The sequence below is a fragment of the Panthera pardus genome, unplaced genomic scaffold, assembly GCF_024362965.1.
Source record: "Panthera pardus isolate Hobbes unplaced genomic scaffold, ASM2436296v1 HiC_scaffold_13, whole genome shotgun sequence".
NCBI lineage: Eukaryota > Metazoa > Chordata > Mammalia > Carnivora > Felidae > Panthera > Panthera pardus.
In genome coordinates, this window is record NW_026526688.1 from 171,282,144 (window position 1) to 171,305,805 (window position 23,662).

At 41.1% G+C, this 23,662-nt stretch overlaps 1 protein-coding gene and 1 long non-coding RNA gene across 4 annotated transcripts in view; one reads left to right on the forward strand and one right to left on the reverse strand.

The window, feature by feature from the left end:
* Positions 1-5,377: 5,377 nt before the first annotated feature.
* Positions 5,378-23,662, reverse strand: part of RHOH (ras homolog family member H) — a 44,888-nt gene continuing 26,603 nt past the window's right edge. For all 3 annotated transcript variants that reach the window (XM_019413681.2, XM_019413686.2, XM_019413710.2), the window contains exons 2-3: positions 7,088-7,201; positions 5,378-6,778 (exon numbers count right to left, since the gene is read on the reverse strand). In XM_019413681.2, coding sequence (XP_019269226.1) covers positions 6,008-6,583 — 576 coding nt within the window. In that variant the 5' untranslated portion in view covers positions 6,584-6,778; positions 7,088-7,201 and the 3' untranslated portion in view covers positions 5,378-6,007. The remainder of the gene's footprint in view (positions 6,779-7,087; positions 7,202-23,662) is intronic.
* LOC109246016 (uncharacterized) lies at positions 7,127-14,151 on the forward strand. Its single transcript, XR_002071182.2, has 3 exons — positions 7,127-7,233; positions 7,358-7,541; positions 10,411-14,151. It is a non-coding gene; the product is annotated as an uncharacterized LOC109246016 (long non-coding RNA).

Below are 23,662 nucleotides of genomic sequence, written 5' to 3' on the forward strand. Positions count from 1 at the left end.
TTGCTGCTTGCTTTTTTTCAACATTCATCAATATTGATGAACTGATGAATTTCTATATTCATCAATATTGATACATACGCCTACAGTTCATTCATTTTTATTGTTGCATAGTATTCTGTGTGTGATATACCAAAATTTTATTTAGCCACTTTCTGTTGATGACATTGGGTTATTTCTAGTTTTTGTTATTACCTACAGTGATGCTAAGAACATTCTCATACATGCTTCCTGGGAAATCTAAGCATGTGTATTTTTAGGGCATGGAATTTCTGGGTCAAGGATACAGGCTATGCATCACTACTGAGTGTTGCCAAATGTTATACCAATTGACACCCCCACAAACATCATATAAGATTTCCAATAGTTTCATATCCCTGCCAGGCTTAATACTGATACTTTTCAGTTATTTGTCAATGTAGTGGTATGAAAATGATATCTCAATGTGGATTTTGTTTTCATTTCCCTGACTACTCATGAAACTTAACACCTTTTCTATTGTTTATTGGTCATATCATGCATGTTTCCTCTTCTGAGAAATGCCCATTTTTACATTAGGCTGTTTTTCTTATTGATTTGTAGTAGTTTTTTATATATTGTGGATAATAGCAGAGCTTCTTAAATGTAAATATGTCATTAGAAGACACACAATCCTTGAACATTGCTATCTCAAAACTATTCTTTTGCTTATTCAGATTAGTCAACATACTTTTTGTTTCTCTTTCAAGCAAATAGATGTTGAGAGTGATATTTCCTGGGCTTTGAGGCTTACGACAGGGCAGTTAGCCAGCTACCAAATCCATACCCTTCAGTAGAGGTTTCAGTACTCTATGTTAGAACATACAGATGACTTAAAATTTAGTGAGTGTATATTAGAATCCCACAGGAAACCAAATTTATCCCAGGTCATTCAGATGAAGAAACTTGAATGAGGCATAACTTGCAGGTCTGAGTTAAGAGAACATAATGGACAATGTTGCTGCATCCTCAAACTAGCACCAGCAGGAAGCCATTACTTCCTTTAGGGCTGAGAGGCAAAGTGAGGAAATGTTGTCTTGGAGCCCACTGAAAGCTGGAAATGTGGAGGAGAGGCTGCCCAGAGCTGTAGCCATGAAAGGACTCACAGCTATTGACAGATAAGCGTCACCAAAGCTGGAAAGGAGCAGGGGAAAGAAAACATCCAACCACTTTTTCCTCCTATCCTCTGAGTTCCAACCAGAGTCTCCCGTTGGCCACATCCAAGTGGAAGCCAGTCAGGAAGAGGTCCTGGGTTATAAAGTCCACAGGGTTAGCCTTCAGGCTCAGAGGAGGGCAACAAGAATGGAAAATGGAACTGGGGGGAGTAAAGACAGCCAGCAGCGGCCACCAGGACAGTGGGATATAAACCACCTGAGACTTTGTCACAGGAAAAATGACAAAAGGAAGCTCACACAGAAAGGCAGCAGAGTCCTAATCATCAGTGTGCCCCTACAGTGCGTAACAGGGATCATTCTCACTGTCTTAGCTAAATTAACAAGTGTAATGGACATTAAATACAGTTTATCATAACTGGTTGAGTTTAACACAGTAAAATTACATGGTAAAACTGAGACATTTTGAAAAGTAACTGTACGAGGGAAATGTCTCCATATATCTGTCTGAGCCTCAGGTTCTTGTCAACAGAAAGAGAATAATACCTAATATGAGCATTGGATGAGGATTAAATGAGACGATGCATGTAAAGTTCCTAGCTCAGGGCCTGGAACCAGTAGGCATTCAAATGTAGTTTGTTGCTTTTATCATCGTGTGTCATTTACTCTTCTTGCTCTAGTTAACATTGCTACAAATGGCTCCTAATTCTGCATAGCTATCCCATCATGTGACCCACTATTGACAAGTTCTAGAATATTCTAACCTGATCTATAATATTCAGCCTATGTATCTGCATAGGAATCCACCAAAAACATAATGACACCACCATGTGAACAATAGTTTACAACATAAAGCACTTCCACAATCACTGCTGTGTTAGTTCTTAAAGTAACCCAGGAATAAATATCTTTTTTAAGACAAGGAAACTGAGACTGAAAGACACATGATGCAGACTTTCTAACTCCAAAATAAGTCTGGCTTCTTACTCCCTCCAAATGGCTCTTTATCTACCATTAAGTATTAAGTTCCACGTTAGGATATATTTTAGAATCAACCAAAAAAGTTAATGTGGACTTTAGGTTGAATCAAGTACTTTTAATGAACTTATATCACAAGTAAATTCTAGCGTTCATTTGATCTTTAATGGTGAAAAGCTACTCAACATCTTGATGTTTTACTGTAGTAGCAGGAGAGATACAGCCTGAGCAAAAATAAGGCCCTACCCTTGAGTTGTTCTGATGTGACTCAACCAATAGGGTTGTCTTCTTGGCAGTGAGGATGAATACTCACCAATACCCTGTCCCCTATGTCCTATCATAACCCTACAGATCTCATGCTGGATAGATGCCCTTCCTTGGTACCAAATCCTTAAAAGGAAAGAACCAGGCTTTCCAAATTAACAATGAAATTATCCTTAAAAACCAAGAATTGGAGCAGGGACCTTTTTGCGAATGACGGTGCTCTGTGACTTTGGGGGATCTCGTTCTCATTAGCAGAAAGAAAGATAAAACGGGAGGAGTAAGATCAGATTGGAATATTTTATTAAAAAGAATTTTTAAAACATAAGCCGCTAGACTGGTGGGGGTGGGGTCTACAAGGCTGCCTGAGATCGGATGTGGCAAAACCATACATACAACTGGGCTGCTCTGAGAGGAAGTGGAGCACAGTGGTTTTGAGCAGAGCTTTGGAGTCATACAGACCTGCTCAAGACTCCTGGTGTTGGCGCTCACCTGCGGTCTGACCTAAGATTTGTCACATCAGCAGGCTGAGCCTGGTTCCTCGTGCAAGATGTACTTACTAGTGTGCTTACTAGTGTCGACATCTACACACACCATGTGGTAAGATAATGCACACTCAAGTGTTTAGCGCGGTGCCTGGACATCCGGGCATTCAGTGAACTTTAACCATTAGGATGCTTTGGGCTTTCTCATTGCTCAGCCTCAGTTCATCACACTAGACTCTGCTGCCCCATTCAGATAGTCAGTATTAAGTAAGACCGAATGGGATGAATTACTCAAGCACTCAAATCAATTCTTTAATATAAACAAGAGCATACTTAATGTTGCTACTTAGAATAGCTAAGGATCAACATACAATAGTCTACCAAATGGTACCATGAGTTTTGAAATGCAAGAAACATATGCCTAAGTCTAGGCAGGCAAAACAAATGTACACACACATAGAACATACACTGCATGGACTCCAACAAAATGACCTATTTTCATTTCTTACCCCCTAGGCTAGCAAGGATCTGCTTCCTTCTCATAACCACCTTGCACCATAGCAACCCAATTCTTGTCTCTCTTTCCAAGTCAGCTCAACACAACCTTGTTTAGCGACGGTTCCTCCCCTGTGCTGGGCCCTGGGGATACTAAGATGCAGAGGAGTTCCCTCTGCCTTCAAGAACTCACAGTCTAGCAGGGAAGACAGACACTAATTGGCCTCAAGTTCTGCCAGGTCTCTGGGGAGGGCTTATACATGGATTCCTGTTCTCAAGTGTGAGCATACCCAGAGGGAGCCTTTGAGCTTGGTTCCTGCCAATAGGCAGAGGGCTTATTATCTGTGCATGTGCCCGGGTGAAGGCAAAGCCATTTGAGTGCCATCTCTGACTTTCCCTTCTTCCTCCCCTTCCACCGTGGAATCACCTCCTCTTCCTTCACTTTGCATCAGGTACCTGGGCCCTCCCATTTTCAGACAACCCTCCCACCTCCCTTCGACAAGAAAAAAATGAAAAGCCTGGGGACAGCCAATCTTAGGGAGTAGAAATTCATTCCTGCTAACATGTTAAATACCCCTTTACCCTAAAGCCTGTCCCTGAAAAAACACCTGAATGAGTGATTTTAAACTGTTTGTATGTTGGAGGTGCCTGGGTGGCTCAGTTGGTTAAGTATCTGACTCTTGATTTCAGCTTAGGTCATGATCAGCTCAGTCATGATCAGGTTGTGAGACCGAACCAGCATCAGGCTCTGCACTGAGCATGGAGCCTGCTTGGGATTCTCTCTCTCCTTCTCTCTCTCTCTAAAAAAAAATAAAAAATAAAAAATACTGTTTGTATGTTGGAGGAGAGGGTCAGAATCAACAGGGAAATCAGAGGTGAGCTGTGCTCGTCTTCCCTGCCTAGTCAGCTTTCAAGCACTCCAACCCTCTGGACACGCAGTGCAGAGAGCTGGATATAGGTGCTCTCAAGCCAGGCACACGGGAGACACAGAGGTGAGGATAAGCCACATGACTGGGGGACTGGGGATGTCTGGGTGAAGGCAGACCGGGGAACTCCGGTCTCCAGAGACTAAACTCCAGGTCCTGGGCCTTTCCTGGATGTGAATGAGAGAAGAGAAGGAGAAAGGAATCTGGGGACAAGCACAAACCTGATTTTGGTACTGAGCATAGCCGCAGAGGACTGAGCACATAAGGAAACCAGAAGGTTAGGTTGGGTATGCCAATATAAGTTAATCATAGTCATTTATGTCAACTCTCTTACCGTTTGTATGCAGTGGCCATGCTGTATTAAAACAATGGTGTACTTTAACAAACGTGGTTAGGTGAGCAAATGATATACCTGGGTGTCTGCAGTCACAAGTTCTCTCTCAAGTTACGTAGACCTCTATTCCCAACTTCAACAGCTGAATGAGATCATTGCTTTTAAGCCATTAGATAGAATGGGGAGTGGGGGCGGGGTGGGGAAGTATCCTCCTGTATTCAGTACTTCCCCTGATAACTTTTTATTATCGTAACAACTGCTGTGCAGTTTGTCTGTTCCCTATGCTTGGATTCTGCAAATTTTTTTTTTCACACGGGTGCTTCATATTCGTGAAATAGTAAAAATTATAAGTTCCTCCATTTTTCCCCTTACCTACATGCACATATAGGTCAACACCTTCCCAATTGCTTGGATTGGGTCCTAAAATTAATACATGATGTTGCCATGCCACCTCAGGTTAGCACTCAAATAACGAATTTGCAAAATTACCATCACACAGAAATTTGGGCCTGCTCTTCTTCCCAAGACCTACAGCCAGCTAGGAACTGTGGTGTTGGAAGAAGCAGGTACCAGTTCCTGAAACGAAAGTGTGATTTCCTCACTTCTGCTCCATGTGAGCCGTCTGATTCCCTACCTGGAAGGTCTTCCTCCCACCTATTTTGGAAAATGAGGGAGGAATGCTTAGTGCATAACTGAAGTTCTTTGGGTGAAAGGTAGTGTCATAAATAAGAAATGCTTTTTTATATAATTACAGAGAAATCGAGTGACAGCTACTGCAAATGTTAATTTTTAATTAGACAGCATTGAAGAATCTTGTTATTGAACTGTATTTTATACACAACGGAGAGTAACAGGTGGATGGAAAATTAATCGCAAGGATAAGGCTATGGTCACTTCAAAATTTGATTACCTGGTAATCAAGCAGGCAAGTGGTGTTAACAAAATTACTACTTCAGGTGAAAACACTACAGACCTTTGGCAGAGCCCCATAGGGTTACAATTGTGTGTGGGAGCACGTAGGGAAAGACTTTCCAAATGTAAAAACTAATTATATACAAGAGATATACATTTTACTATTATTTAAATAGAATGTGTCTTTAAATATGGAATTCTTTGAAAAACTCACTTCATTGTCCAAAATTATGGAGGCTATTTTGGCTTTTTAATCGAAGATAGAGTCTTCATTATAGGTCCTTCTATTTGGACTGGGCAAGCAGTCCATTTCTAGAGTGTATTTCATAAAAACAGCCAGTGGCCAAGTCTCATCAACAACTGTATCCGAAAGGAGGTGCTGTGCAGTATGTATCTAGAAAGAGCATCAGTTCTTGCCAGCTTGTCTGCTCTCCCTGTCCCTTTAGTCTTTGGGGTGAGTAAATGAGTGTGGGCGAAGTCTCCGGGAAGTTAGAAAATCTTGCACTCGTTAATGGAGAAGAACCTCCTTCTGTTGCGTCTCCTGGCTTGGTTGACAGCAGTTCGGACGGCACACTCAAATACCTGCTGAACCCCTCGGTTGCTAAGGGCTGAGCACTCTAGATAGCCCTTTGCTCTCACTTCCTGGGCCAGTTTCTTTCCTTCTATGGCACTGACGCAGGAGGCCCTGTGGGGCCCCATCTCGCGCTGGTCAGTCTGAGTAGCCACCACCAGCACAGGTGTGCAGGGCAAGTTGCTCCTGATTTCACCAATCCACTTGTTCTTCAGGTTCAGGAAAGAGGTATGGTTGGCTACAGAATAGCACATCAGCACCACGTCTGCCTGCTGGTAGGACAGGGGACGGATGCTTCTGAAGGCATCGTTGCCCGCCGTGTCCCAAAGGCCCAGGCTTATCTGGATGCCATCCATGAAGACGTCCACACCTGTGTTCTCATACACCGTGGGCTTGTAGGCCTCCGGGAAGGTCTCTGAAGTGAAGCGCACCAGCAGAGAAGTTTTCCCCACAGCAGAATCTCCCACCAACACACACTTGATGGAACTCAGCATCTTCCCAGCCTGGATTCTGGGTTACAAGTTCAGAATCCCAAGTAAAAGGGCCCTCAGTGGGTTGCTGAAGCAAATGCCATTCAACACAAGGAATGGAAACCAGATGGGGTTTCTCAGGACCCCTGACAGCAATTCTCCTCGTCCATCTAAGGGAGACACAATCTACGTTGAAAACCTTCAACGGCTAGTCTTCAACTGCAACAGAGAAAACAAGGGGGGGGGGGGTGATGGTGGAGGGAATTGAGTCTTTCTTTTTCCCTTTTCAATGACGGGGAACTTCCTCATTGGCAAACTGATTAAACACGCCCACCTCCGTGTAGCCAGTCCAACCCACTGTCCACTCACTCTTCCCTTTGGCAAGAAAAGCTGGGCACATACCCCAGCACAGACACCCACAACCCCACCCAGTAAGAAGCAGAAGCTGATTTTATCTCTAAATCAGGCTAATGATAAAAATACCAGCAACTGCTCCGATATCAACACGAAAAAGACCTCAATAGCAACCTGATGTGTGAATGTGGCGTCTTCAAACAGCTCTCTCTTGGCTTCTGCTCCAAGAAGTGGAGAAGGCAGCAGACAGCAGCTTCAGTTTCTAACGGACCCCAGCCACTTCGGGAACTGCAAGAAAGAGAAATGTAATGAGTGACGATGTAGGCACTTCTCTTCATTTATTGATTAATCAGCCAGTCCTTGGTTTACGTGGGAATTCATGCTGAGGTCAGAGAAAAGGAATCCACCAGAACTCTAAAATTTTGCTGTGGTTTTTCTTTTCAGGTTTTGTCAAAAACTGGCTACAGATGTAATAGAGAGAGCACTGTCCTTGGCGTTTTCTGCATCTGAAATCAAGCTCCGTAACCAATACGACGACATAGCTTTGAGCATGTGACTTCATCTCCAAGCCTCTGTGTACACATCTGCAAGAATGCGATAAACTGAGGAACCACTTCTCAGAGATGTGGTGAGGATTAAATTAGTTCTTTCTTTCCAACGTTTCGAAACAGCTACGTATGCACCAGGAACACCACTGGGCCCTAGTCATATAAAATAACTGGCTTAAAAGCAAACATATTCAGTGCCTGTCTCTTAAACAGGACTGTACAAATATGACAGCATCTGAATTTCAAGAAAGGGTCAAATAAATTCTCATTCACTGCAGGTGTAAGAGCTCCAGACAATGAGATCAGCTTTGGAGATGGTGTCCCTTCCGCTCAGGGACATCATCACAGGACAGACCAGCTTCAGACGAAGGAAAAATCTTTCAGACCAAAATTCAGAGTAAAGGTTATTAATGCAATATGGGCTTATAACCTCCCCCACAGGCTGTCTTCCTGACTTGTTATATGTAAAGCAATGTAAAACAGACCCATAGGTCTGCTTCAAAACGTAACTTTTTTTCTTAATTTTTTTTTTTACATTTATTTATTTTTGAGAAACAGAGTGAGACAAAGCTTGAGCGGGGGAGGGGCAGAGAGAGAAGGAGACACAGAATCTGAAGCAGGCTCCAGGCTCTGAGCAAGCAGTCAGCACGGAGCCTGATGCGGGGCTCGAACCCACGAACTGTGAGATCATGACCTGAGCCAAAGTCGGACGCTCAAATGACTGAGCCACCCAGGCGCCCCAAAACATAATTTTTTAAAAAATTACTCCTCTAAATCCTGACATTCCCTTCCGGGAAATTTTTGTTCTTATCAACCCGTAGTTTCTGTTTGTTTAATTAGACGTAACAGCATTTGCAAATAAGTTAATCAAATATATAATTCACATGATTTTCGCATTTTCATTTTTTTAACGATATGTGAGCTGGGTGACCTTGGCCAAATTACTTAACCTCTCAGAGTCCTGGTTTCTTCATAAAAATGAGAATAAGAAAATTACCTCTTCATGAAATTATTGTGAGTATGCAGCTTGTGGAGAGGCTGTCTTAGCATAGAACCTGGCATGTGGGACCTATAGGGAACCATCATGTTATGTATTTCCACTACAATTTATTTAAAATGCCAAATATTGAATGTCTGTGGCATGGGGGCTGGGATGTCAAATGTTCAGCTGGACTCTGTCTGAAGACTCACACTGGGTCACTCATGCACTATGGTCCTTGACCTCTTCGTCACCAGACCTTTGAGCAAAGTCTCCCCTGGGGGGCTCTGTCAGGTCTCAGACCTAGCTCTTTAGAACTATAGATGACTTAAATATACGCGTTTGTGATCCTCTCGTTACTTGGTCCAGAGCCAAGACCTTTTAAGACATTTTTGAGTTTCATTTTGATGCCAATGAGGAACTAGGAAAAATGTGCATGTGTCAGGCTTTTGGTTATTAGATAAAATCTTTCTGATAGATTGATTGAGTAAAAGCCAAATTTCCTAAGTAAGTATCTGCAAAAATAAGTAGATGAGGCGAAATTGTTGAGAACACCACTTTAAAGTTGGGTGGATCTGGAGTTGAATCCGAGCTCCCAACTGACCACCCATGCAACAACCTTAGCAGAGTTTCTTAATGTCCCTCAGCCTCCATTTCCTCCTCTGAAAATTGTTGTAATAATATCTACATCATGGGGTTGCTGAAAGAATTAAGTGCGCTTAGATGTATACACTCCTTAGCACAGAGCAGGACTCCTGGGTGGAGGGTGAGGTATGACTCCGGATTTTGACTCAGGTCATGATATCACAGTTTATGAGATCGAGCCCCACCTTGGGCTTTGTGCTAATTGCAAGGAACCTGTTGGGATTCTCTCTTTCCCTCTCTCTCTGCTCCTCCCCTACTTGAGCTTTCTCTCTCTCTCTCTCTCAAAATAAATAAATAAGCATTTGAAAGAATCCTTAGCAAATGTAAACATATTATTTGTACATAGTCAACACATAGCAAACATACAATAAGTAGTCCTTACTAATAATAGCATTGTTAAATAATAATTACTAAATGTAATGCTAAACAAATGTTAATAATAAGTGAGGAATTTCAAGTGGCACTATAGAGTTTTCTCTGCCAAACAGTGCCCTGTGTATCTTATACCAAGCCATCGTGACCAAAAAGAGGGGGATTTCTTCTTGTAGCATGAAAACAAAAATATCATGTAAACAAAGAAATTCCTGCCTAAGCTGTTCCACCTAGCAAGCGTCAAAGAGTCAGTGACCTTCATTCTTAGCCAGTTCTAACACCCCGAGGCACATCAAATCAGTTCTCAGGGCCTCAGTTTCCCAAATTATAAAGTAATTTGACAAAATTAGCTTTCTCTGTGGTTCTATTAAAACGGAGGCCACGAGGGAAAATGTTATTACCTGCCTCGGTGAAAACAAGAACGTAAACCTCTGTATTACTCCATAGCAGTAAAGGCAGATGATAAACTTTGATGACACACGTAGCCTTCAGCAGATGGCTAAATATGGAGCTGGGAGAGGGGAGGGGAGGGGCTCCAGTCCATGTTAGAGCAATACCCTATATAGACATGAGAGATCATCTCCAGTCGGCGTGTCACATGTACCCACAAAAGAGCCGTTGTGGGTCCCATAGTCAGTGTGGAAGGCTGATGGGCTTGATTTCAGTGGAATTCCTCCCTTTAGGAGAAACTAATGGACCTGTAGGTGAAAAATAGATGTGGGTTTCAGTGGTACTGCACAAGTGGCCAACCGGCAGGGATGACCCACTTATGTGTCTCTCCACACAGAAGAGTAACTGAGAGCGAATTCAGATGGCATCCTGAGTAACGCCACCAAGTGACCCTTTGAGGACTTAAGTCACACTGGAATCCACGACCTTTTAATCTCAGAAGCTCTCAGTTCTCAGTAACTTGATTTTTGCCCCCTTTCTCTTTTTTTTCACCATTTTCACAGAAAGTACACCTTCCACAGGCCCGGATGTTCACACATACAGAGGAAAGAGGGGAGTGAGGCTTCCCCTCGCAAGGGCAACAGTGGAAGGATCTTCTGTCTACTGCAGCAAAAGAACAAAAGCAGACGAGAAGGAGGGCATAGGGACGAGGTGTCCTAATTTGCCTCATCTCCCGGAAAGCTGAGGGACATCCAGTAGGAAATCCTGGTTTCACTTGGGCCTCAATTCCCCATCCCAACTAATGGGTACCTACTCTCCCTTACTGACCTTTCTTCAGACAAACTCAGTGCGTCTCTATTTGCCTGCGAAGACCTGCCCTTCACTCACCCCCCAGCTCCCACCTCTTCTTGAAAACGGTTTCTGATGATCTGACCTACTGCTGGATCAGGCGTTCCCCTCTGTCTTGTCATAATCTGTCCCCATGAACCTCTCACGTAATCTTCATCACACCCCGATAAAGAAGTTGGTCCTCTTACGCTTATCCTCCTCTATAAAACCAGAATAAGATCTGCCTGACCTTCCCTGCAGGAAGCTGATATGCGTCAGGTGGAAATTATAACAACACAGCAACAATTCGTGCTTGTACTTCTACACAACTGTGCATTTAGAAGTCTTCTCTCCTTTATTCTGTGAGACAGCCCCTTAGAACAACAGAGCACTAGATAAAACTAAGGTGAAATCAGGACCACTATTAACTAATGCCAAGTTCTAGGTTATCTGGGCTTGGATTGAGGCGGCTTACTTCAAAATGCTGATGGAATCATCAACTATCTTTTTTGCCAAATGTGAACCAGGGCTGCCATCAGCCAAGAATGGCCTGTCGATTACAGAGAATACGTCTAAATGTCATCCTCCTCAAAAGAGCTTTGGGCAAAGGAACTGCTCTAGCGGCAGCCAATTCATTCATTAAGGAAATTGATTCTACCACGAATCTAACACACTTAGGTGATTAAGAAAGCATCATGTTCTTCAGCAACACATCTCCTGCCAGGGCCTTCCATCAGCGGCCCCTCCACTGCCTAGCAGGGACACCACAGCAAGAACAGGCCTTGCCCTGTATGGGTGAACCCACGGAGAGCTCCTCATCTGGCAACAGAGCTGCGTGCTTCATTTCCTTTCTTTTCCTTGGCAGGGGTGGGGGATGGGGGGCTCAATTCAAAAAATCTTAAGCAACTTAATAGAAAAAAAAATGTAATTATCTCTAAGTTTTATCACTCCAAATTCTTACTCATTGTCTAATAAATATACACTCGTATCTATGTCTTCTAAACATTTTCTCAGATTGTTTTAAAATGCTGATTTTCAATATAGTCTACACACTTGCCAGGTTTTAGCTAAATTGCTTCCCATTGTTTCAACAATTCATAATTGCACTGCCATTCTCCGTTGTTAGCAGAGCCTTTGAGTTAGTTCCCCAGTATTTCACTATAACTCACATCTGTGCTTTTTTTTTTTTTAATGTTTATTTATTTGAGAGAGAGAGAGAGAGAGAGAGAGAGAGTGCAAGCAGGGCAGGGGCAGAGAGAGAGGGAGACACAGAATCTGAAACAGGCTCCAGGCTCCAAGCTGGCAGTACAGAGCCCCATGAGGGGCTCGAACCCACTAGCTGTGGGTCATGACCCAAGCCGAAGTCGGACATTTAACATACTGAGCCACCCAGGTGCCCCACATCTGTCCTATTTTACATATAAAAAGTATATATGCACATATACATATATATAAGTAACTTTTACGTGGGATGATTTCTTAGGGGATATATTCACAAACATGGTATTACTGGGTCATTGGGTCATTTCGTGGCTTTTATTTACATTATTGAACATCTTTCAGGGACCGTACCAGGCAATTTGTATTATTGATTAGTTGTTTTATTCATTTAAAAAATTTTTGTTTGGGGTTTCCTGTGTGGCAGGCACCATAGTACGTCCCAAGAGCACCCCGGTAAACAAGATCGTTGCTGTCTGCACAGAGATTCACGTTTCACAACCGTAGAGACTTGCCCACAGCCACACAGCAAGCACACGGCAGAGGCAAAGTGAGCCCTAGCTAGAGTCTGACTCCAAGCCACAGCAGCTCCACGTGTCACCCTTCACCCATAATTCCGACCAGCCTGAGCCAAAGGATCTCAGATAAAACTATGCTTTCTACAAAACCCAGTTTCAAGACACTTGTCTTTAGCCACCTCTTCCAATCAGATCCTTATTCTCATCCTACAAATGAACCAGTTTGGTATTTTACAAGTGTGCTGTGTTTTGATGTGGAAGCTAGTTGCCCAAGTGTGTTCACTTTGTGAAAATTCATCAAGCTGTAGATCTACAATGTGTTCATTTCTCTGTATGTAGGTTAAACTTCAAGAAAAAGTATATTTTAAAATAAGGTCACTGCCTTTGCAATGAACATCTTTTCAAGTAGTATTTTATCTTAAGTCTTATCTTTCGAGAGTTCGTTTCACTCATTCTCAGCCCTGCATTAGTAATTCCCCTTGGCATGTTTCTAATTGTTACAAATAATGATTAAATTCCCCTTAAAAATCACAGAAGAAAATTGTTTGTTTTTTTTTTTAAGATTTTATTTTTAAGTAATCTCTACACCCAATGTAGGCTCAAACTTACAACCTCGAGATCAAGAATTGCATGCTCTACCGACTAAGCCAGCCAGGCACGCCTCGGTTTATTTTGATACAAAGATCATCTGTCTCAAATGGATTTTTTCTGAAACTTTGCTTACAAGATGCTGGTTTGCAAGGTTTTTTTTTAAAGCTTATTTATTTATTTTGAGAGAAAGAAAGAGAGAGCAAGGGAGGGGCAGAGAGAAGGAGAGAGAGAATCTCAAGCAGACTCTGCACTGTCAACATGGAGCCCAATGTGGGGCTCTATCCCATGAACCACGAGATCATAACCTGAGCCAAAATCAGGAGTCAGACGCTTAACTGACTAAGCCACCACCCAGGTACCTGGTTTGCAACTTTTAACACTTGTTCTCCAAAGTCAAGTTTCTAAGCAGTATTTACGTGTCTAAGCCTAAACCCTATTCCATCTCACCATAACTGAGTTAAAATGGAGCACCATCAAGCACTAAGACTTCCCATTATCTCAGTGCCCTGAGCCTCAAAGCCAAGAGCCAAGAGCCCTGCTCCTCTGACCCTCAGGCCAAGCAGGGAGCATGGCACCCTTCCTCTCCTCTGTTCCAGCCACCCTGCCCAGACTGGTCTCTTCCATCCCCAGGAGCACAATAATCAGATTGCCACCACTGGTCTAGAGTTCTCAGCTTGATCCAAGTAAAGCACAAGGCCGGCCAGCCAGCCAGCTGCCCGGAGCACCATTAGGGAACACCAGAACCTCATCTCAAAACTACAGAGGTGGGAAAATGTAGTTAATGGCTTTTCTCAAAGTAATAGAAGGCATATTCTGAAAAACTGCTTGGAACTCGGTGTGCAATCCACATGGGGCACACTCAAAGAAGGTCACATGCTCTCCTAACGTCTAAGGAACCGTTTACCAAAGGACTCCTATTTTCTCAATTGGGCATGCATGTTTGGGGCCCAGTTTGAATTGTTTGAGGAAAGAGTGAGCAAAGAGGCAGATACATGCATATGTAACCACCCTATGATGTGATGTTGCCTTCAAACAAGACTGTCAAACTATGGCTCCCCTGCAGGTCAAACCCACCATCTGTTTTTGTATGACCCATGAATTAAGAATGGTTTTTACATTTTTTAACGATTAAAAAAAATCAAAAGATTATTTCATGACATGTGAAAATTATATGAAAATCAAACTTCAGTGTCCATAAATAACATTTTATTGGAACACAGTCATGCTCTTTCATTTATGTATGGTCTATGACTGCTCTCTTGCTACAACATAAAGTTGCAACAGAGACCTTATGGCTCACAAGGCCTAAATTATTTACTATTCGGTCCTTTACAGAAAAAGTTTGACAACCTTTGCTATAAAGAGAGGCAGTTCAGAGTTAAGAAGAGAGCAAGACAAGTAAGAAGAAGAAGAAGAAGAAGACTCTGGGGTCAGGCAAGCTTGAGTTTGGCTCCAACATCTGACACTTACTGTGTGGCTTAGGGGAAATTACTTAACTTCTCTGAGCTTTAGTTCCTTTCTCAATAGAGGCAGTATAGCATAATGACTAAGAGTATGGATTTGGGAAACATATTGCCTCCCGGCTCCACTATCTACTGGCTGTGTGATCTCCTGAAAGTTACTTAATCCCTCTAAACCTTAGTTTCTTCAGTTGTAAATAGGCAACAGTGAGAGTATCTACCTAACAAAGGTTGTTGTATGGGATTAAATGGGTTAGTGAAGGCAAAGCACACAACGTGGTACCTGGCACAGAGTGAGTACTATAGAAGTATCTACTGTTATAGTTATTGACCTAGGAGGGTTGTTGTAAGATTATTATAACTAGTATACATCATGAGCCTAAAACATTGCCTGGAACAAAATAAGCACTCACAATTAGTAACTGCTGTGATGATGTTGATATGAACCAGTTCTATAAAACCCGGAAGAAGGAGCAATTAATTCTCTGGAGGTGGGAGAAAAGAGTGGTGAGAAAGAAACCCTATGTTTCAAAGGTGACATCTGATGTGTAGGATGAATAAGATTTTGACAAAGAAGAAGAAAGGGCATGGGAAGGAGGGAGGGAAGCACGTACAAAGGCCCAGCAGCATGAAAGTACATGTCTGGTTTGGGGAAGTGGAAAGTAGTTCCAGGAGGCTGCCCTGTGGGTTGCTAGGTGGGGAGAGAGGAGAGGACAGCAGAGGGAATTATGGGAAATGCTCCTGTATTTGTTTTCATATAATCCAAAATTGTTTCAGGCCTGTCAGCACCAACAGCATGTACTATGAGCTCTATAGCCAACTAAAATCCCTGGGGCTTTTTGCACATATACTCTTACTAATCCATTTCTCTTTTGATTTAAATAGTACCTATTCACTAGACTTCGAGTACCCATTACGTGTCGGGCATTGTGCCATCCAATGGGGCAGATTCTAAATTGAATAACACACATCCCTTGCCCTCACAAAACTTAGAATCTAAATTAGGCAGTACAAGCCATAAACCTCAACAGTGCCTAAAGAAGGGCCAGATGCCAACAAAGGAAAAAGTGCTGCTTACAATGGGCAGGAATCCAGAAAGGCTTTGTAGAGGCCAGGATATTAGAACATGACCCTTAAAACAATAGAGTTGAGATGCACAAAGATGAAAGAGAAAGAGAAACATGACCAGTGAAAGAAAGAAACTTCCGGCATGTAGAGCTAGGAGGCCAGAAAGGAGGAGAGACACCCCAGCACATCCCTGAGGCAGAACTGACACACCCAGGCCCACAGTGAGAAGACTCTGAAGCCCCAGGCCTGGGGGCCTGGGGGCCTGGGAGGAAGCCATTGGCAAACAGGTCTCTGAGACCAGGAAGAGTTCGGTATTTCAGATGACGGTGCCTGCTGATAAGCCAGAGAGATTTCCAGAGAGCCCAGGGGGCTGTGGCCACATCACAAGGGATGAGAACGACTGGGAAGGGAACAAGTGATGGCAGAAGAATAGTTCTTACACTTCCATGAACTTTGGGGTGAAATATTCAGTTACACACATGTTCTTGTCTACGTAGTTTATAATGGGGGAGAATTATGTAGGAACAGGCGGTTCTTGGATGAATAAGCTAATTCATCAATATCCTTTAAAATAGCAGTGCGCAAGTATGTTGACTGGCCAAGGAAAAGTCTTCCTAAGTTGAATGGGGTGGGGCGAGGGGGGAGAAGCAGATTTAAAAACGGTATATACAGCATGATTCCACAGGTATGAAAATTCCAGAACACTATATAACAACATGGTAAGGTAGATTGTCTGCAGTCTTAGGATTGTAGGACTCTCATTTTCTGGTCCTTGTTTATGTGCACCGTAAAACATTTCCACAATATGCTTCTGTTACTTGAGCAATTTTGAAGTGTTTTGTATGTATGACTTTGGTGTTTGTTTGTTTGTTAAGTTTATTTATTTATTCTGAGATAGAGGTAGAGAGAGAGAGAGGGAGAAAATTAATCTCAAACAGGCTCCACACTATCAGCACAGAACCCGACACAGGGCTCTATCTCACAGACTGTGAGATCATGACCTAAACCTAAATCAAGAGTCAGATGCTTAACTGACTGAGCCACCTAGGCGCCCCTATATGGTTTTCTTTTTTAAATTTGGCTTGGAAGGGAAAGAAAAGGCTGATCTGAGTTCCCTTGAGGCTATAGAGAATTTCTCTGGGTCCCCATCAGCGTCCAAAGACAAAACTTTTCTTTATCTAGACAGTTTAAATTGTTGAACATTACTTCTAGGAATGGCTTCTGGTTCCTTTTTAAAGGTCTATCTTGGAGAGAAGACAAGCAAAACTGAGTAATTTAACCTTCTCTTACTGTCTCAAGCCTATCTCTCTTCTTCTTGCTCACAAGAGTTTTTAAGTCCTTTTTTCTGTTTTTTATATGTTCATAGAAGTTTGAATATGGCCTGGGTATTAGAGGACATTAAGGAACTACTGCTAATTTTGTTAGGCGATAATCATATTGTGGTCATACATATTTTTAAAGTCCTTATCTGACAGGTGAATTGAATATGTTGTCTGGGATTTTAGACTATTCCATAAAAGACAACAACAACAAGAAGTAAGGATGATGGATGAAATAAGAGTGGGAAAATGTTGACAGCTGTTGAATGATGGTTACATGGCAGGTGTGTTAGTCTATTTTCTCTACTTTAATGTATTTTCAAAAATTTTATGATGAAAGTTTTAAACGGTGGAATCTTTTATTTTCTATAGCATTTTGTCCAAGCTGTAGTTTTATTCTCATCTTTAGTTGCAGAGAAAATGCAAAAAAAGTATCACCCAAAATTAAAAAGTACAGTTTATGCTACAATGGCTTTTTCAAGTATTTTAAAGAATGTTGGTGCATCAAATAACAAGTGACCTAAAGGTAGACAGAGCAAAGGCTTGGAGCCCGCCTCCCTTTAGGATAGATCTAGAGGAGGAAAAGCCATGGCCCTGGATTAGGATTCCCAGGCAAGTCTTTAAAAGAAAAACATTAGCTTCAAGTACAAGCTCTACCTGCATCTCAATATATCATCATCTGTCCCTGAGAAGTAAGGGCAACTTCTGGAAAATACACTACCCAAAGGATACTCTTGAAGTTACTTTGAGATTACCTGAAGTCTTAACTTTCTAAACAGCGTAATTACAGTCTCCGACTTCCTTTGGTCTTCCTTACCCCAATTCTGCAGAATTAGCTCTTTGCAAAAAAGCAAAAAAGTCATAATGAAAATTTGAAAGAAACTCAAGAGTGAAAATGTATTACCCACACAAAACCAGATCCCAAACCAAAGTGACTCTGAGAGTCAGGGAGACCGTCTGCCCTGGGAGTCTTTTTTGTCTGCAAAGGTGAGGGGGCAGGCAATGGGAAGTTTAGGCTTTAGGATGTTATGTTCTCCCCTTGGACCTAAGTAGCTCTCTTTCGGATGTTTACTTACTGTGAAAATATGAATTCTGCATGACATCTGGATAGACCTCCGCCAAGCCCAAGACCTCCCAGCTCTAAAGCAGCATCTATGATGAAGAAAACCATCACACCCCAGGGTTTCCCCAGCACCCCAGTGCTGGCACCTCCACTACCGTAACTGAACACACATAGCCAAGCCATGGGTGGTGACCAGCAGCTCTCTTTTTCTTTGCTGATCCAATCAGACTGGAGATGGCCTCACTCTAACTTCTCTCCTCATTTTTTCTGGATCCTTTCTGTAGGCCGTTTTTTTGTTTTGTTTTGTTTTCTGAGTAGTACATACACGTTCTAGAACATTTCAAAATACTGAATCATCTAAAAGACCCAAAGGAGAAAAGGAAAAAAACCAACTGCCAACTAGAACCAAAAGCTACACGATATTAGCGTACCTTTTCCTGTTTCTCTTTTTCAGTGCATCTTTTTTTTTCTTCTGAAACTAATGCCATACTTTATATGGAGCTTAGTATCTTGCTTTTTAAATTTAATATCTACATCATAAATATTTCCTGTATCATTAAGATTCTCCAAACATATTCTAATGACTACATAATGTTTCATTATATGAATGTAGCATTGCTTATTTAATCAATTGCCTGTTGTTAGACGTTTAAACTGCTTCTGATTTTTACTGTAATAACACTGGGTGAACACTCTAAAAATAAATTTGTATAAATACACAATTATTTCTTTAGTATAAATAGATACGAGTGCAACTCCTGAAACGAAAGAGAGAAAAAATCAGCCAATGAAACTCCATAAGCAGTGTATGAGAGCATTCATTTCATCACACTACCAACTGCCACTGGGCAGAGCATTGGCCGATTTGATTTGTTCTCATTTGCATTTCATATATGACCAGTAAAAATAAAAATTCGCTCATGTGTTTGTCGACCACTTCTACTTTTTCTTCTAGAAGTCGTCTGTTTTACCAACTTCTCTAGCAAGGTAGCCATTATTTCTTAACAATGTCTTAATATCTCTTTAGATATTAATCCTTTTGATTAAGTAAGCTTGCAAACTTTTTAAAATATATTTTGTGCCCATGTATTCTGGGAATTCCCCTAAATTCCTGGCACTCCCCCATCATTGGGTAACCACTAAACAAAATGTAAAGTAACATATCCCCTGATGGATAAAGAAACTTAGCATGATTAGATGCTCAAAAGGTCATCTAGTTCAACCCACTCATTTCCCCCATGAGGAAGCCAAGGCTGAGAACAGTGGTTTAGCCCCTGGTGGCTGACTCGAGGCCCGGAAACTTGGATCAGCTGACTCAGCACTGTTTCAGTTCACACATATATATGATGTCTGCATTTTACAGCCCATACTTAATTTCCTTAATATTAAAAAAAATTTTTTAATGTTTATTTTTGAGAGACAGAGACACAGAGCACAAGGGGCAGAGAGAGAGACACACACACAGAATCTGAAACAGGCTCCAGGCTCTGAGCTGTTAGCACAGAGCCCAATGTGGGACTTGAACCCAGGAACTGTGAAATCATGACCTGAGCGGAAGTCGGAAGCTTAACGGACAGAGACACTCATGCACCCCAGTATTTTAAATGCAAAGTGCATATAGACGGCTTATAGGTAGATATTCCAAATCAGTGGCTTTTTACTCAACAAATAGCTCCCGGTTTTAATATAAACCTCCTTTTTAAACAGATGTTCCCCTTCTCATTAACTTCCTTCGAGATAGATCATCTCTCTTTAGGGGCAACCACTAATTCTAATTCTCTAGAATTAGGATAAACCCTTAACTTACAAATTGCTAAAACTATAAAAGAAGTCAAGGTATTTTGTTCTGAGTATTTAGCCAAGAGCATGGAATGAAGTGAAGATGATTTAGTTTCAGGTTCAATAGAAGAAATTGCTGATTTTTAATTGTTTGCAAAGAGGTGAGATTGCAGTCAGGGTCTCAGATTCTCATCCCCATTGCTGATTAGCAGTATCCTTAGGCAAATCGCATAACCAGAAGAACAAAATATGGATGTTGATGCATAGTTCCTAGGATTTTTAAGGTGATTAAAAAGAATCTATCTCCCGTGCTTAGTGGGGTGTCTGACTCTTTGTAGAAAGGATACCAATAAATACTCATGTGGTACTTAACAACAGCCAGACACTATTTGACATGCTTTATGAAAATTAGCCCATCAATCATGAAACACTATATGGTTAATACCTTTGTTCTCACATTTTACAGCTGGGGAAACCAAGGCACAGAGAAATAAAGTAATTTGCCCAAGACGACAAGCTAGTAAGGAGGGCTGCAGGCACTGGAACCTGGTGGTCTGGCCCCTGAGCCCACTCATAGTGCTGTGTACTTCCCCTCCCACTGCGTCTAATTTGGGGTAAGCCTACCTACCACTGCAATTTTGATGAAACAAAGCAATCTTCTATGGTCTGAATGTTTGTGCCTCCCTATAACTCCTATACTGAAATCTAAACCCCAAGGTGATGGTATTAGGAAGTAGAGACTTTGGAGGTGATAGGTCATGAGGTTGGGGCCCTCATGAATGGATTAATGCCCTTATAAAAGAGACCCCAGAGAGTTCCCTCACCCCTTCCACCATGTGAGGACACAGTGAGACGGTGCTCTCTATGAGCCAGGAAGCAGGACCTCACCAGACACCAAGCCTGCTACCACCAGGATCTTGGACTTCCAGGCCTCCAAAACTGCAAGAAATAAAATAGTGCGGTATTTTGTCACAGCAGCCTAAACAGACTAAGACATAATCCTAAAATAAAGGTAAAAGAGGAGGAGAAAGAGCTGGCAAAACACTTTTCAGCTGGTAAATGATTTCTTTCTTACTACAATCCTGATTTCTAACAACATTTGAAAGATTTCTCCCTTAAGCGGGCATTCTCACCATCGGGAGGTGTGCCAAAGAGTGATACCTTTGTGGAGGACGACCTGACAGGATCCAGTGCCTGCTCAAGCTATTCGTCATGTGAGGCTGATCCCTTTTTAACCTCTCTAGTCTATATGACAAAATTGGTGTCAGTAATAATGTGTAAGAGTTAGGAACAATCATTATTTTCTTGATCCATTCTTCAGCTTTAACACAAGTAACAATTCAAAGAAAAACCTATTTCAATTTTTAAATTATTCAAATGCAGTGAAGTGTTTCATGTATGAAGTAAAACTTGCATTTATTTTTTTAAATAATATTTTTTATTATTTGTTTATTTTTATTTATTTATTATTATTTATTATTTATTTATTTATTTTTATTATAAATAAATATATAAATATATTTTTAATATTTATATATTTATATATTTATATATATTTTTATATATTTATATATTTATATATTTATATATATTTTTATATATTTATATATATTTATATTTATATTTTATATATTTTTATATTTTATATATATATTATATATATTATATATATTTTATATTTATATTATATATATTTATATATATTTATAAATATATATTTATAATATTTATATATTTAATATATTAAAAAATAAATATAATTATTTATTATTATTATTTAATATTTTATTATTTATTATTTTTATTTTATTATTTATTTATTTTTGAGAGAGAGAGAGAGAGAGAGAGAGTGAGCAGGAGAGGGGCAGAGAGAGAGAGAGAGAGAGAGAGAGAGACTCCCAAGCAGGCTCCGTGCTGTCAGCACAGAGCCTGGTGCAGGGTTCAGTCCTACAAACCATGAGATCAGGACCAGAGCCGAAATCAAGAGTTGGACGTTTAACTTACTGAGCCACCCAGATGCCCCTAAAACTTGCACTTCTTGATCAAAAATATTATACTTTGCAGTTTGTGCTCTGCCTCACTGCTTTAAATTTAAACACAAAACTCCAAGAGGTCACATAGAATGACACAATTGAAGTAAGCCAAGTACTATTTCAGAGTCTCTGTAATCATTGTGCAATCATTCTTTATTCCTCATCTACTATGTAAACTCAGGATTACGTACTACCATAAAAGTGAGAATCGCAATCTGCCTAATGGACTCCATACACACCCCTAAGAACTTACTCTGACTCTATCACTGCCAGCGCATCATGATAATTAAGTTCAGAGCTACACTGGTTTTATTGCTGTTTTTAAATTCTCTACAGGTGATGATCTCCCTTATTACCTGCCCCTGGGGTAGACCCCTTCCACCACCCTGCCTTTGGTATGCCCTGCCACTGGCGACCAAAATTTTAAACACACATACCTTTGAACCTGGCAATTCCAATTCTTTGAATACACTATCCTGTTGTACCTATACAAGTAGTCAAGACGTATGTGCAAGAACTTGCATTGATGCATTATTCATAACAGCAAGAAAAGAACTGGGAATAACTGAACAGTCAATCAAAAGGCAGTGGTTAATTCTGCCATATCCATGCAGCGCAATCCAATACAGCATTAAAAAGAATTAGGTCATCCTGTATGTATTGAGAAGGAGGCCTATGATACGTTCGTAACTGAAAAAAGCAAACAGTTGAATAATTTGGTAAAGGGTCCCATTTATGCAGAAAAGTAAATGTACAAGCTTGTTCTGGTGCCCCTAAATGCCCAGAATGCTCAGAAGGGCATTGGTCTAGGCAGCGACAAGGTATCTGTGCAACAAGGAGCAAACCCCGGCTTGCCATGAATTCTCAGCTCCTGTTATACATGACCCTCCATAGACAAAGAGCAGCTATTCCTTAATTGTCTAAGGGAGAAAAGGAACAAAGAGGAATAACCTAAGAACACAAGTTTGTATAGCTTTTCCAAAGTGTTTTAAATCCCCTTTTGTAATACAGATGCATGCACTTTTATATGAATTATATTGCAGACATAATATATAATAGCAGGATTAAATATCCCCCTAGATGCTCAAGTTCTGATCAAGGACTTACAGACAATGGGAGAAACAAGCTTATAATGACCCTGAAACTGTCAGGATACTCCAGAGCAAAATTCTTTTTCACCTGTTCAATTCATCACTTATGCATATATAATGTTCTATTAACATTAAGTTCCAAATTCACAGAAGTCTGAAAAAAATGACAGGATATCTGCCTTTAATTGCCTTTAAACTGGCTACTTTTAAAGAGCCTACTGGGGCCAAAGATAATAAAGAAAATGTTAATATCGTTTAGGCCTAGAGGTTTTTTTAAAAAAACTTTTTTCTTACTTAGTTAATAACGTCTCTGACCCTCCCTTTTTTTTTCTCTATAGAAGAAATGACTTCATGGAAAAAAGTAATGTGTTAGCCATGCAAAGGCAGAATGCTATGGCTGTGCTTCATCATACTAAGGTCCCATAAAACTGAGACCTTAGAGAATAAAATCCTACATTAGAGAGAAAAGAAGCAACATCCTGCATACAAACGACCTCATGCTCAGCTTCATCCCACAGAAAAATTAAAACTTAAGTGGACAAGTGCTATAATAAAGGTAAATTCAAAATGCCAAGAGAGACTGAGGACAGAGCACTTACATCCTCGAGGGTGGTGAGGATGGAGGGAATGGAGAGGAGTGACATTTGAAATGGTCTTGGAGGAGGCAAAGAAAATAGGATGGGAAGACCTGAACCACACAGAGGAAGTAGCTGTTGCCCAGTTATGCATGTGGGAAAGGTCTGTGCGTTTGGAGTGTAGACAGTTGACTTTTGTGGCTGAAACACAGGTGGGAGGTGAGGTGAGGAGGGACCCTGGGGCCAATTTACTCCACATTAAGTATAAAATA